General features: G+C 43.1%; 1 protein-coding gene across 4 annotated transcripts in view; it reads left to right on the top strand.

Moving 5' to 3' along the window:
* The window catches only part of ANKFY1 (ankyrin repeat and FYVE domain containing 1), a 35,331-nt gene extending 21,804 nt beyond the window's left edge, over window positions 1–13,527 (top strand). For all 4 annotated transcript variants that reach the window (XM_054208230.1, XM_054208229.1, XM_054208231.1 and 1 more), the window contains 12 exons: window positions 920–1,073; window positions 2,010–2,178; window positions 3,362–3,480; window positions 3,821–3,977; window positions 5,232–5,432; window positions 6,449–6,625; window positions 7,060–7,207; window positions 7,478–7,568; window positions 7,895–8,019; window positions 8,225–8,371; window positions 8,857–8,947; window positions 9,697–13,527. In XM_054208230.1, the coding sequence (XP_054064205.1) occupies window positions 920–1,073; window positions 2,010–2,178; window positions 3,362–3,480; window positions 3,821–3,977; window positions 5,232–5,432; window positions 6,449–6,625; window positions 7,060–7,207; window positions 7,478–7,568; window positions 7,895–8,019; window positions 8,225–8,371; window positions 8,857–8,947; window positions 9,697–9,829 (1,712 nt within the window). In that variant the 3' untranslated portion in view covers window positions 9,830–13,527. The remainder of the gene's footprint in view (window positions 1–919; window positions 1,074–2,009; window positions 2,179–3,361; window positions 3,481–3,820; window positions 3,978–5,231; window positions 5,433–6,448; window positions 6,626–7,059; window positions 7,208–7,477; window positions 7,569–7,894; window positions 8,020–8,224; window positions 8,372–8,856; window positions 8,948–9,696) is intronic.
* Window positions 13,528–13,857: the final 330 nt, after the last annotated feature.

Below are 13,857 nucleotides of genomic sequence, written 5' to 3'. Positions count from 1 at the left end.
TTGTCTGCCCATGGCTAACTGCTCTAGATGCTGGTTAGTACAGTGGTGCTGACATTTACGAAGGGAAGGTGAGCTACTTTAAGTAGCTGTTAAGGTGAATGTTATTTGAGGTCCTGGTTCAGAAGACGCTTTCTTGTCTGAAATGTGGAGGGGAATGTTTTGGGGAAAATGAGATACTTTTGTTTGCAGTCAAGTGACATTGCAACAGTATGAGCACATTGCCAAAAGAAGGTGGTGTGGTCACTACTGAATTAATTTACGTGTGGTCCTGCTGAGCTGGAAACAGCAGCTCTGTGGGGGATGACTGCTCACTCTGCACTTAAGAGATGAGGCGGAATGCTTAGTGATGTTGCTCTGTACAGGAGTCCTAGACGTCATCCATACTTGACAAACATCTTCACTGTCCAGGCTTTTCACTTTCCTGTCCAACAAAAGGAAACCAAAATGTAGCTTTCTCTACCATTGCCCTTATCTGCTTCTGAGATAGAGGAGGAGGAACTAAGCTAAACATCTGATACAGTAATGCTTCAGGGAATAGCTTATGAATGCAATACCAAAATTCGTATGTTTCTTGGACAAAAATCTGAAGTGATATGAAGGATTAGACTAGGTATGGTTAAAGAGGACTCGACTGCATTTAGGTTGGCAGAACTAATGGGAGAGCTCTGTATACAAGACCGTGTCTTGTGTCTTTAAGCGAGACCAAAAGGGCTCAATAATCAAGAAGTCTGTGAATATTCAAGCTGGGTCCTGACTTGGTTTAGCTCATTTATGTGAACTTTAAGAGGCTCTAGCATTGATGCAGTAAATCTCATACTGTAATTACTGAAAATTAATAAATAAAGCTTCAAGCTTTTAATCTTCAGTGTGTCTGTTTTATAGAACTGAAGGTAAATACTAACGAGCTTTAACTCTGTAGGCATGCACACAATAGCAGCTCAGCTGCTTGGGTCTGGGGCGTCCATCAATGACACGATGTCAGACGGACAGACTCTGCTACATATGGCGATACAGAGGCAAGACAGTAAGAGTGCACTCTTTTTGCTGGAACATCAGGCAGATATAAATGTCAGGTAAGATCTTAATTCATACAACACTCGACTGGGTATGTATTTAGGAGCCGGGTAGTGATGTCTGCCTTTATGTAATGGCTTGAAGTTTGTTTCAAATCATGATTTGTACGTAATTATGCATTTGGTGCTTTTTATGGCACCAGTTACGGCTGAGAGTTTACATACGGGAACTTGGACAGATACATAGCTCCATTGGCGAGTTCCTTTTGAGGCTGCAGAGGGCGGTGCCACTTAATTCTAGGTAGCGCAGGATCCTTTTAACAGGCTCTCAAGTCCTAGAGAGGTGGTACTGAACTTCTGTAGTCTCGTCTGTTTGCTAGCTTGTTGGAACTGCCTGTTTTCTACCATCTAAACTGATCAGATGTAGCTCCAGCAACAAAATTCTGATAGAACTTGCTGAGCATTTCCCAGACACGTTGATACTAGACTGAACAAAACATTTAGTTGCTTATATGACTGACAGGTTGTCCTTGAAATTTGCGAGCTATACTGTAATGAATGTCATGGGTAAAGACTGCCTAATACCACTGTTCTGACTTCAGTTTTCTAACAGTTGGTATTTCTGACGGTCGCTGGTAGCATAAGCACAGTGCAGACAAATCTGGTTGCTTCTGTGGCAGAGGCTTGCTTTGAAGGAACTGTCCTCAAATGATGGCTGCACATAAGGAAATGACGGTGTCTCTGAGCAAAGAACACTAACATGCTTTTCAAACTTTAAAAATCAATCGCTACTAAAGGTAGGGGAGAGAAGGGTAAACTACATAGCTGTAATGAAAAACTAACATGGAGTGTTTGCCTGGCTGTAGAGATATAGTCTCACTACAGCAAAAATACACACGTGAGGATATAATTCTTGGTTTTGCCAATAAACTACTGTAACACGGGGCCTAACTTTATCATACAGTAGTAACACACTTCCAACTGTACCTATTTCAGAACACAGGATGGAGAGACGGCCTTACAGCTGGCTATAAAGAACCAGCTCCCTCTTGTGGTTGATGCTATTTGTACCAGGGGAGCAGACATGTCTGTGCCAGATGAGAAAGGAAATCCTCCTTTATGGCTTGCCTTAGAAAATAACCTGGAAGATATTGCATCGACTCTGGTAAGACTGTCAGTTGACTTAATTTAGTCTCACTTCTGCGCGCGTTGCAACAAAGGGCTCATCAGCAAAGACAAACCCAATGCATGAAAAGAACAGAGTAGTCCTATACCATTATTTAACTTCTACAGGCTCTTCTTCCCCAGAAGTTCCTTTTTCTTGCAAAATCTTCTATAAACACTGTAGTCTGCATAGTCAAATACCTTGCAGCCACTCAAACAAAAGTATGGAATATGGTATCTGGATTCCTGATTCTGGAAAGAGTAAGGATCTACTAAAAACATCAGTCTGTACCGTACTGTACTTGTGTAACGATAGGCTTCCTGAATAAAACTGAACGCCCATATGTATGTGGTGGCTTTTAGTGCATCTTAAAGTTCCATCAAGAAGGCCTTTTAAAGGCTTATATTTACTTTTAGGACTATTTACTTTATAGGTGATTCAACAGGAGACTTCTTAGGAGGCATAAATAGACCTCTCTGTCTCCTTTATAAGGAAGTTACTTGAAAGCTTTGTCTCTGATATCCAGTCATTGTCTGCTAGAGACAGCTACTTAAAAGCTGTGCTGACGAGCTGAGAAATACATCTAATAACTGTACTTGGCCATTCGTGCTGCTAGTGGATAAGACTAAGGAGTCACCACTGAAACTACTCGTGTATAAACCTTTTAAATAGTTTGTAAAATGGAGCGGAACAAGTCTTAATGCTGCGTTACTTGAGTAAGTACTTCTGTAGTAGAAGGCTATAAATATTAGAAATACAGTTCCTGGAAAAAACTATTTCTATTTAGCTGGTATGGGAAAGAAATAAAGGGGCCAGACCTTCACAGGTGAAGTCTGCTGATGCCGCTTGACTTGCTTTAGGTGCTTGTCGTTGCTGACAGCGAGGTAACTGTTACCCAAACTGGCTTAAGACCTGTCTGCTCACGGTATACGAGTGAATATCTGAATTGTTAGTAAACACTACCTAATTAAGTATTATCTAGTAGACCAATAAAATATTGGTCCGGAAGACATTAACGTAGCTTCCTGAAATTCAGTGACTCACAAGAAATAGATAAGGCCTCTCAAATTCTACATCTAAGGGATAATGTTTCAGAAGCATCAGTAAGGGACTATATAAAGTAGTAGGAGCCTGCTGGAGACATAACAAAGCCTTCACTGCCTCATCGTGCTTCTCCTTTCAGGTTAGGCATGGCTGTGATTCCACCTGTTGGGGGTCAGGACCAAGTGGCTGCTTACAAACTCTTCTTCATAGAGCTATTGATGAAAACAGTGAACAAATAGCATGCTTCCTTATTCGCAGGTCAGACCCTCTTCTGAAATACAAACCTTCTAATGTGCATGTATGTATTTTCCTGGCATAAATGAACTGAATGCTAATTTGAGTCAGTAACAGGTATGCGCCTCGTCAGACTTCTGGTGCGTGGGTGGCACGTACGGAAGTCTGACTAATGACACACTCTGTTACCTGTATTAGCATCACGTTCCTGGTGACAAAAGTCAAACTAAAACCAGGAACGTGTGCTTATGTAGAATGGGTCAGCAGTTGCTAGATCAGCTCTTGCGAACTCTTCTGACCTTTGTTTGGAACAGTTTAAATCTGGATTAAACATAATAAATTGACTGTGTTGTGTTTGTTTTAGTGGCTGTGATGTGAACAGTCCCAGGAAGCCAGGCCCGAATGGAGAAGGAGAAGAGGAAGCTCATGATGGACAAACACCCCTACACTTGGCAGCCTGCTGGGGACTAGAGGAGGTGATCCAGTGCCTTTTGGAGTTTGGTGCCAATGTCAATGCTCAGGTACGTAGAGAAATTGTGCAGTTTCTTTGAAGTTGATTCTTTGCCTCTAATGTAGTGAAAACAAACTTCCCTCTTAGTTGTGTATTTTGCTAGATAAGAAAAAGAACATCCTTCTGTTATAGCTGAGCCAATGTGAGGGCTGGGCTGCAGTTCTCTTTTTTTTTTTTTCTCCTGTCCCTTGTTACCAAATCTAGTGTTTACCTGCTCATATGATGGGTTAATTCAAATTCAGGAAGCTATACTGAAGGAAAATAATGATACAGAAAACCACTTGCAGCATCAGTTTTCTGATACAGTGATTGGAATTCAACTCTTCTGTCCCTAGTGTGAATTAAAGGCAGGAGCGGGGCTTTTGCCTGCTGCGATTAATCATTAGATCAGCTCTAGGGTAAAATGACAGAATACTCTACTTTGTGAGTATGTTTGGGAAGTGTTGTCTGTTGCTGGGTAAACGGAGGTGATGTAACTATGAGTTACAGTTCACTTTTGACTACACAGTAATCCTTAAACAGAAGCTTGACAAATAGCAATAAAAGAAGTGAATACATACACTTCTAGGTCCTGATGCTATTGAAAATGACATCAACATGAAGGACAGAAGACAGCCACAAAGCAGCTGTGGCTGTAAATTGCTGCTTGGTGCAGACAAGTGATTAGACACCTTACGTGAATTTGCTAGACGTTAATACACTGTTTGCATCGCAAACATGCCTGATGCTGTTATATTTTCAGGGAGGGAAGTTCCAAGTGTTTAGCTTCCAGAACACTTAGCGCTAGTGGCTGAGAGTCAAGCTAGGGAAATATCTGCAGTGCTGAATCTATGGAAATGATACTTCAGGTTTGTATAATGTAGTCTGTACATCGTTCTTTCAGATAAAAATTGAATTCTACAAGTTGTTAATAAAGTATTAACATAAAATATTGCAAACTACTATTAGTTTGAAAGCATTTTCTTGGAACGCTTGGCTGTAGTCTTGAATGCTCATCTCTGCCCCCAAAATGTCTGACTGCATGGGAAATGTTACTCTGAGCTGCCTAAACGGATTGAGGTCAGCCGATTTGGAGAAACAAATACCAACGTGCTTCGCTTCCACTGTGGATTTGAGCTCCCACTGCAACTGTTCTGGTGTCCCAGCCGAAGGCAGCTGGGTGCATCACAGAACTAAACTAATACGCTTCCCCTACTTCTCACAGTTAGGGAAGGATTTTGTATTGCAGAATCTGCGTATAACAAGCTTCCTGGTTTCCTTCTAGGATGCAGAAGGAAGAACTCCAATCCATGTTGCCATTAGCAACCAACATAATGTTATCATTCAGCTTATGATTTCACATCCAGATATTAAGCTAAATGTACGTGATAGGCAAGGAGTGACTCCCTTTGCATGTGCTATGACATATAAAAATAACAAAGCAGCTGAGGCAATTTTGAAGAGGGAGCCAGGAGCTGCTGAACAGGTAAGCTGGGAGTATTCAAAGCGTGCTGGTGGTCTTACTGCTCTAGTCCGTGGTAACGAGTGTTCCACAAGCAAATCCTGCTCTATCCTTTTGTGGTTTTACATGCAATGACATTTGCCAGATGCCAGTTTTCTGTAGCAGGATTTATTAGGAAACTGTAGGTGTGTACGTGCTATGTATGAGTAAGAACATCAAGTGTCTCATCAAACTTTATCTCATCTTGTCAGTGCTAAATTGGGGAACAGGCACGTAAAGAGACAGTTCTGACTCTACTTTTGTCGTGTGCTGGACTAGTAGAAAAATAATCTGTTACCTAGCTTCCCTAAAGCTATGCAGAATAGAAACCCTGACCTAAAATAACTGAATAATAGGTGTTGTGCTGCACTGCTGAACTACAAAACCTCCAACTGTATCTTCAGGTTTCTGGTGTGATGCTTCAGGCAGCTGTTCAGGAGTTTTGCTACCCTATGTAAGTTTAATTACTAGTAAAGTATTGGAGTGCTTAATGAGCTCTTGTAACATATATAAAAGGTGGTTAGAAATACAGCTGCTTCTAAACGTGCTTTAACGTCAGCTTCAAGGCAAATAGGAACAACAACACGCACTTGGTATTAAGCCACAGAATCAGTGGCCACTGCATCAGTGCGGCAGGATTGCGTGTTGCTTGCTTCTCCGGTGGTAACCGCCAGGTTTACTCAAGTTTGTTTCACTTAATCATTAACTGCTGCTCAGTACAACAGCTGTTAACCTTTTGTCTGTCATAATACTCTTCAGAGTGTGGTCAAGAAATGACAAGGCCATAAAGTAGAAATAAAGTAGTCTGAAGCAGGCTGGAGTGAGCAGTTGCAGCTGATAATTTCTCGATTCGGTTATTTGATAGTCACATCTATCAAATAAGTCTCTAATGTGAAGCAGTGAAAGGAATAAGATTTTCATCTCTTAGTGAAAATATGTCCTGCCATGTATCAACTTGCTGTTCTACAGAAATTTCACTTCACGTGCCCTTTCTGCCGCAGGTTGATAATAAAGGTCGGAATTTCCTACACATAGCTGTTCAGAACTCGGACATTGAGAGTGTGCTGTTCCTGATAAGTGTACAGGCTAATGTAAACTCCCGGGTCCAGGATGCCTCCAAACTGACGCCTCTCCACCTGGCTGTACAGGCTGGCTCAGAGATCATTGTGCGTAATCTGGTACGTACTGGAGAGTCATTCTTCCCCTTCTTAGAAAGGCACATTCGGCCTTAATGCATATTGCCTGTAGGCTGGAGAAGTCAGCTGAAGGTGATACCACTTTTTCTCAAACGGAACTCAGACTTGCATAAAGTTTCCCGTAGCTTGTACTTTGCTGAGCTGCATCAGTAGCCTTTGTAAGAGCATGTTTGATTTGCAGCAGTCACTAGGTAGTGTGGCTCGCTTTAAAGGAAGAACCTTACCTTGCACTTCGTGCACAGATTTGAACATGAACTCAAGTTGCAGCAGCTCAGTAACGATAGCATTTTATGTATGCTGGAGGCCTAGAAGTATCTCTGTACAGTGGAGTCTTGTGTGCTTCATTCACAGAAGTAAACTCTTGGCTAATAGCCCTGGAAACGTCTCTGAACATATTCCTTCTTGCATCTTGACAGCTGCTTGCAGGTGCCCAGGTGAACGAACTGACTAAGCATCGTCAGACTGCGCTTCACTTAGCAGCCCAGCAAGATTTGCCCACAATTTGCTCGGTCCTTCTGGAGAACGGAGTAGACTTTGCAGCTGTAGATGAAAATGGAAATAATGGTAAACTTCTAAAGATTTACAAATAGCTGTAAATGTTCCAGCAGGTCTGTTAATAAAGAATATCTCCTAGTGGCAGAGATAGCTCACTGAATGGGCTCGCTCTTCAAAGATGAAAAGGAGAAGGAAAGTCCAAGGAATCAAAGCCGGTGGAAGGAGTTTTGGAGAGGGAGGGGTGGGGGAAGTGGAAGGAGAGTGCTTAATGTTATCAGGCTGTAATTATTGCTGACACTGACTACTTCAGATTCTTGAAACTTCTCTTCTGCTTTTCAGCTCTTCATCTGGCAGTGATGCATGGCCGTCTAAACAATATCCGGGTCCTCCTCACAGAGTGCAATGTAGATGCAGAAGCCTTTAATATTAGGTAATTAGTATAGTCCTAAGAGGCTAAAAGAAGCATAGTGTATTTTAAAATATGTGGTGGTATGACTAGATTAATAAAATGCCAAAGATTTGGCTTGGATTATAGTATTTCTACGCTTAATTTTACAGTGCAGTGTGCAGAGCATGCTGTATGGAAATGACGTATACCAGGAGAAGGAAGTTGAAGTAGGCAGTTGTGTATGACGTACTGAGTTACTTGGGGTCAGACGTACACAGTGGTACACCTAACTTGGACAAGAATGAGTTGGATGAGTAACTGTAGTAGCAAGCAGACTTTGATCAGGATGGCAAACTTTTTTTCCCCAGAGGCCAGTCACCAATGCATATTTTGGGGCAATATGGGAAAGATAATGCAGCAGCCATCTGTGACCTCTTCTTGGAGTGTATGCCAGAATACCCTCTAGACAAACCTGACGCTGAAGGAAACACAGGTAGGTGAGATTCAACAACTATTAAACTTAGAAGTGACTTGAGAGACTTTCAAATTACTGGAATAATTGGCAGGAGTATGTTAAATACAGTAAGATGCAAACTTTACATGGAAACTTAAACGAACTAAAGCTCCTACTCTGGACTGAGTCTAGCACAAGACCTACCATTCTGTTAACAGGGAGGTATCTGGCTTTTATTTTTCAGTGCTCCTGTTGGCTTACATGAAGGGAAATGCTAACTTGTGTCGTGCAATAGTGAGAGCTGGGGCTCGTCTTGGAGTTAACAATAATCAAGGAGTCAATATCTTCAACTACCAAGTTGCTACAAAACAGCTTCTCTTTAGGTTGCTAGGTAAGTACTGCGTGCTACGGTGGGAGGGGGCTTTCAGCTTATGCTTCTGAGATACTTTGGTGGAGGAAAGATCTCTGGGCATCTGACTGGGGTCACAGTAATTTCTGAGGGGCTGAACTTCTAAATATTCTACTACTTTAAATGGGGCGGTAGAAGTACTAATTTTTCTCATGATCAACTGAAAAGTTGCACAGTGCAGACCTGTTAAACTTAAATATGGCTTTTTCTGGAAGGATAGACGTGGAGACTTCTGTCTGGTGTTACAGTCTAATGTAGCTTAAAACCTGGGTACGGCTTCTTAACTTGTGCTACATAGTGGCTTTCATCAGCATCACCTTTCCTACAAACAAGGCTGCAGCTACTGCAGGAGTAGTTAAATCAATTACGCTGGATGCAACCTAGAACTAGAAAAAGCCTCCTTAATGTTACAGTGTGCTCAAGAGGTGTCCGAGCCCATTTTGCCGTTACATTTTTGCCTCTAACAGATATGCTGACAAAAGAACCTCCCTGGTGTGATGGCTCCAACTGCTATGAATGCACTGCCAAATTTGGAGTCACGACAAGAAAGCATCACTGGTAATATGACACATCCTGCTGTACTTACAAGGAAACGGATTCCTTTTCCACATGTAGCTAGGCTCGTTCCTTCTGGCTGTTTAGGAAACCCCCATGTTAACATAGGTATACAGCCAGTAATGCAGCTGAAACGTTCTGCGTCCTGGATCAGTAACTTGTGGTCTGACTAAAATTGCATTCTAAGGACTTTGTGCACTTACTGTTCTGACTGGTTGGAAATGAGAAATCATGTCAAAGTTCCAGTAGTGAAACAGAGGTTTTGGACACCTGCTTTCAGTAGTGGGGCTGACTTGCTCCGAAATGGGTGACAGATTTGGGCAGCTACTGCCAGCGCAGGTTGGGGGTGGTGTTTGTAACGTGGAAGTGACTGAAGGTGCTGACATGAGTTGCTCTTGTGGAGACAAGAGTTGCCTTTTCTTAACCAGTCTGAACTTCTACGAAGTTTGCTGGGTAGATGGAAGTTAAGCCAAGACTTATCTCCTAGCACAGGTCAGATTGCCCAGTGTGCCAGAGAAACTGCACGTGCATCAGTTACAGTAGTACTAGGTGACTGGCTGGTATAGAAGCAGCACGTGTCTTTTGGCATTAGTATCCGGTTATTACACGAGATACCAGTAGATACAAGAAAAATGTAATGCTTCATACTGAACCTTTTTAGTGGTACTATCCTTGCGGAATACCGAACGGCAAAATCCTGGTGTTCACCGTGAGTGAACTCACATTTTCTCTCACCCCTCTTCTGTCAACAGCCGACACTGTGGACGCCTGCTCTGCCATAAGTGCTCAACAAAAGAGATTCCTATCATAAAATTTGATCTGAACAAGCCAGTTCGAGTTTGCAACATCTGCTTTGATGTCCTGACTCTGGGAGGAGTCTCCTAGTACGCTGTGGAAGTAAAGGGATTCCCAGTCAGTGCTCCTGACAGCAGCTCTGCTTACAAGCCCTCTGGATAGGGAAGAGGAGGCCTATACACGTCTTCTGCAATAGACTGAACTAATTAAGGACCCTGTTATGATATATTCTGGTATAAATGACTTTGTGTGACTGTAAATGTATTGGGCTGTGATAGACTTCACTAGGAATTCGAGTGGATCATTGAAACCAAGTGACAAAAGAATTTGGACCCTCTTCTAGTTGCGGTGGGATACGGAAGCTAAAATTGTTAGGCTGATGTTTGAATTAACATGAAACAGGTCTGTCCTTGACATGGTGCTTTGCACTGAGCAACTCTATTAAGCCCTGTGGCTTTCAGGCTGCTTAGTAGAGATGGCATTAAGCTTCAGGGTAACCAGGTATCTCTCTTTGCTTTGTCTTAAAGATAAATGTTCCCTTTCTCTAGAGAAGACTTCTTGTGAAGCTAGACTGAGCTGTTGCAACCACTCTTCATTTCCAGAAACTCTTCAGAAGTGGGAGTAGTTCTAAGCATAGCTCGAGAATTGTGGCCTTACAACAGAAAGCTTTACAACATCTGATGCAAAGCAGTCAGAATTGCAGACCCACGTCTTGATACCTCCTCAGTAAACGTCTCATTAGCTTTGGCATGTTCAAGAGAAGTGCAAGATTGTTTTAGCCAGCAAATACTCTTGCTCATACCTGCTAGAGCCGTCGAAGTCTTTGTTGCACTTTCATATTTACATTGCTAGTCCTTCCAATTCATGAAACTTGTACAAATGAACAGAAGTGCGCTGAAAGGCCTAAGCATATGCTAAATGGAGAAACACTAAGGCTGGTGAAGGAGCCTAACTCGCAATACGGCAATAAATGCTGAAGTGCATTATGAATCCCAGGAGGGAGAGTAGCACTTTCCTTTGGTTTAAAGACCCTGGTTAACTGCTGCAGGAGAGTCAGCGACCCTACCAGTGCGAGGTGTGCTGCGCCTCTAGGCATTACACTTGGGTCCAGTTTCAGCAGGATTGCTGGTGAGCGGGAGCGTATTTGGAGGCTCACTGTTAACATGAAGCCTCTGGCCTTGAAGGAAGGATTCTGAGCTGGCAGTGCGGTGCCAGGCGTTTGGATTAAGCTGCAGTTTCTTCATCTAGGCTGGTCGTGCTCTCTTAAACATGCTGAATCTGCAAAAATCCAACGCCACGTTGTCTAAGTAAATAGGGAAAAACTGCTGATAGACAAGGTTATGGTTTGGTTGGGCAAAGGCTTCAGGCAGAGGGAAATAAAATAGTGCACTTGAGCAAAACTACACGCCATGTTAAGGCTGTCGTCATCCCAAGAAATGAACCTAGTTTAGACTCAGCATTGCTCATCTCTGCTCCATGAACTGGTGTGCATTTATTTAATGACTGTTATCTCCAGTGTAGAGTACGGACAAGCTGGTGACACATTGTCCTGCTTGGAGTAGTCACTTGTCAGTAAGATGAGGTGGCAAACCAGACTGCTGCTTTTGTGGGAGACTTGCTTGAGGTTTTTCTCAAACTTGTACAAGAAAAGGGTGGGAGAGGGTGAAACTGTTGACATTTGCACGATGAATTTCACATCAAGTCTCACTTGATCTGCACTTTGATCTTCCAATATGCGTATATTATAACTGGAATCTCACCCTTGTAACACTAGAGGAGAATAATGGATGCTAATACAAATTTGCCTCACTGTTTAACGTCTGCTGCTGTCGTGTTCCAACAGAATGCCCTGGGTAACACAACTGGTCTCTGTAACACGGTTAGTACAAATGGTGCATCTCTGGCGTAATGGTCTGGGCGAATGGGGTGGAAGATAATCATGTCTGAAGCATTTAACTGCAAGCCACAGTTTGTTTTTTTTGAGTGAAATGGATGATGGAAAACACTGTGCTTTAGGAAACAGTGGACTGGATGTTTCAGGATCTCACCGGTTGCGAGTCTCTAGGAGTGAAAGAATGATGGTGGAGAGCAAGTGCATTTGGTGAAGGGAGTCTTGACTCTAGCGTATCCCGTGACATCATGTTGACTTCCTTCTTTGTTTGGAGCTACAGTGCTATGGAGTGGCTGGTGTGTACTCACAGTACTGAAGGATGGTGGTAGAGGAGTGTTCTTCCAAGGCTGCAGCCTATGGACTTCTGCTTAATTGGAAAACTGCACAACATGGAATTGCTAAAGCATTTAAACATGGGGTTTTTTCAGTGACTTCTCTGATGGAGGGGGCAAGGGAACAGGGAGCTTGGTTCTGACAGAATAAGCAACCTTTTAAATGGTGAAAAATGTAGATCTGAAAATTCAGCTTCACTGAATGGCAAGTTTAAGGCTGGCTAGTTGTGCTTTTTTAAAATTAGAATATTAATTATAACTGCCTGAAGCTCTGGGAAACGGTACGTGATGCTCCTGATTTGCTGTTTACAGCCAATACTGTACCAGGTTTCTTAGTGAAGTCTGAAAGGAAAGCTAATTATTGATGAACTAACGTACAGCCTGAAGTGTTCATTAAATTTAAAGCAACTGAATTCAGCGAATTTGATCACTTTAAAGTGCCTTGGAGATAGTTTCCTTCCAGCCAACACTAACTAGCTTTCTGTCAGAGTCAAAAGGGAAAAGCTCGCAGCCGGAACTAAACCCCCGGTTAGTTCTGTTCTAGTGCTTCAGCTAGAGAGGCTGACTTCCCCCCCTCTGCCCCCCAACCAGCTGGGGGGCTCAGTCCTTCATGCACTCTGCCCAGGATTGGTCTGAACTCTCACCTCTGAGACCTTTGGGGAGTTTTGCTGGCAGTGCTCCGCTGCAGGGTACAAACGTGAATGGAGGCCCTTGGTAACGTAGTAGTGGCCGACACATTTCTAACTCCATAAACGACCTCTCTTCCTTTTTGTAGCATACTACAGTTGTGACCGAACCCCCCGCCCCCCTTGCCCCTGCTGTCTTTGAGTGGTATCTATTAATTTGAGACTCAAATCTGCCAAGAGCTGAACAAAAGGGTGTGTGGAAAACCAACTTCTGTCCCTGGGAAGTGATGCTGTCACACCAGGCTTCAGGCACTTCAGCGGGGCTGCACGGGAGGTCTGCGGTGGTTCCTACTGTAGCTTTTTGTTCCGAGGCTGGATTCCTTTTGATTGCAGTCATCCGGCGCTCTTACACAAGCACAAAATGTGGTCGGGCTTCGGTTTTAATTGGGGTATCTGCAAAAGGTGCAGTCACTGTTTCACGCCACTAAGCGGAGTGAGGAGGTAGTGGGGAAGGCGCTAACCGAGCGAGTGTCGCAAGCTGCTGGCTAAAAGCTGACAGATGCCTTAATGACTTCCTGTGCTGGAGATCCATGGCTTGTGCAACTCCTCACCTAGTGCTCCTAAATTAACACCTAACAATATGGGAGGCCGAGGCTGGGTTTTGTTGTAGATCAAATGTTAGTAGGCAAGTCCTCTTTTTCCTGTAACCAGCAGAGCTGGGAACTGAGCAAACTCATCTCTAGAAAAATCCAAGCTTGTGTGAGTGACAAAGAATAACTGAACCTTCTACTACCCTCTGTGAAATAGAAAAGGAAGTCTTAGAACAATGGCATTTTATCTGCACTGATTGTCTGGAGTCATTGTAAAAATGTATTTTTCCAATATGCATTACTTTGTTGTGTAATGATTCTACTTGTAATAAAATGCATAACTAGATAACGCATTGTGAGGTGGAAGCCTTGTTAAGAAAGTATCTTCTCCTGTAGAGACAGCTGCCCCTCTGCAAGCTATCCTTCACCAGCCGCGTGGAAAACTGGGGCTGGAACACGTATTCTTTGTTGTGAGATTATTCCAGGTGTTCATTTTAACGTGGAACTGCTGGAACTGTTACTCTGGCTGACAAGGTCTAGTCTTCTAGTTTATACCATACGCGTGTCTTGAATGCCTTTGACTATAGGCAAGTCTAGTATTTCTTACAAAGCAATCCCAGCTCCCTCCGGGCCAGAGCTGGTTCACGATGTCAGTCAGCTCTCGGCTGGGCTGCGTTTA

The sequence above is a fragment of the Rissa tridactyla genome, chromosome 7 (assembly GCF_028500815.1).
Source record: "Rissa tridactyla isolate bRisTri1 chromosome 7, bRisTri1.patW.cur.20221130, whole genome shotgun sequence".
NCBI classification, from domain to species: domain Eukaryota; kingdom Metazoa; phylum Chordata; class Aves; order Charadriiformes; family Laridae; genus Rissa; species Rissa tridactyla.
The sequence above is the reverse complement of the archived record's forward strand: the minus strand, read 5'-3'. Positions and strand labels throughout refer to the sequence as shown.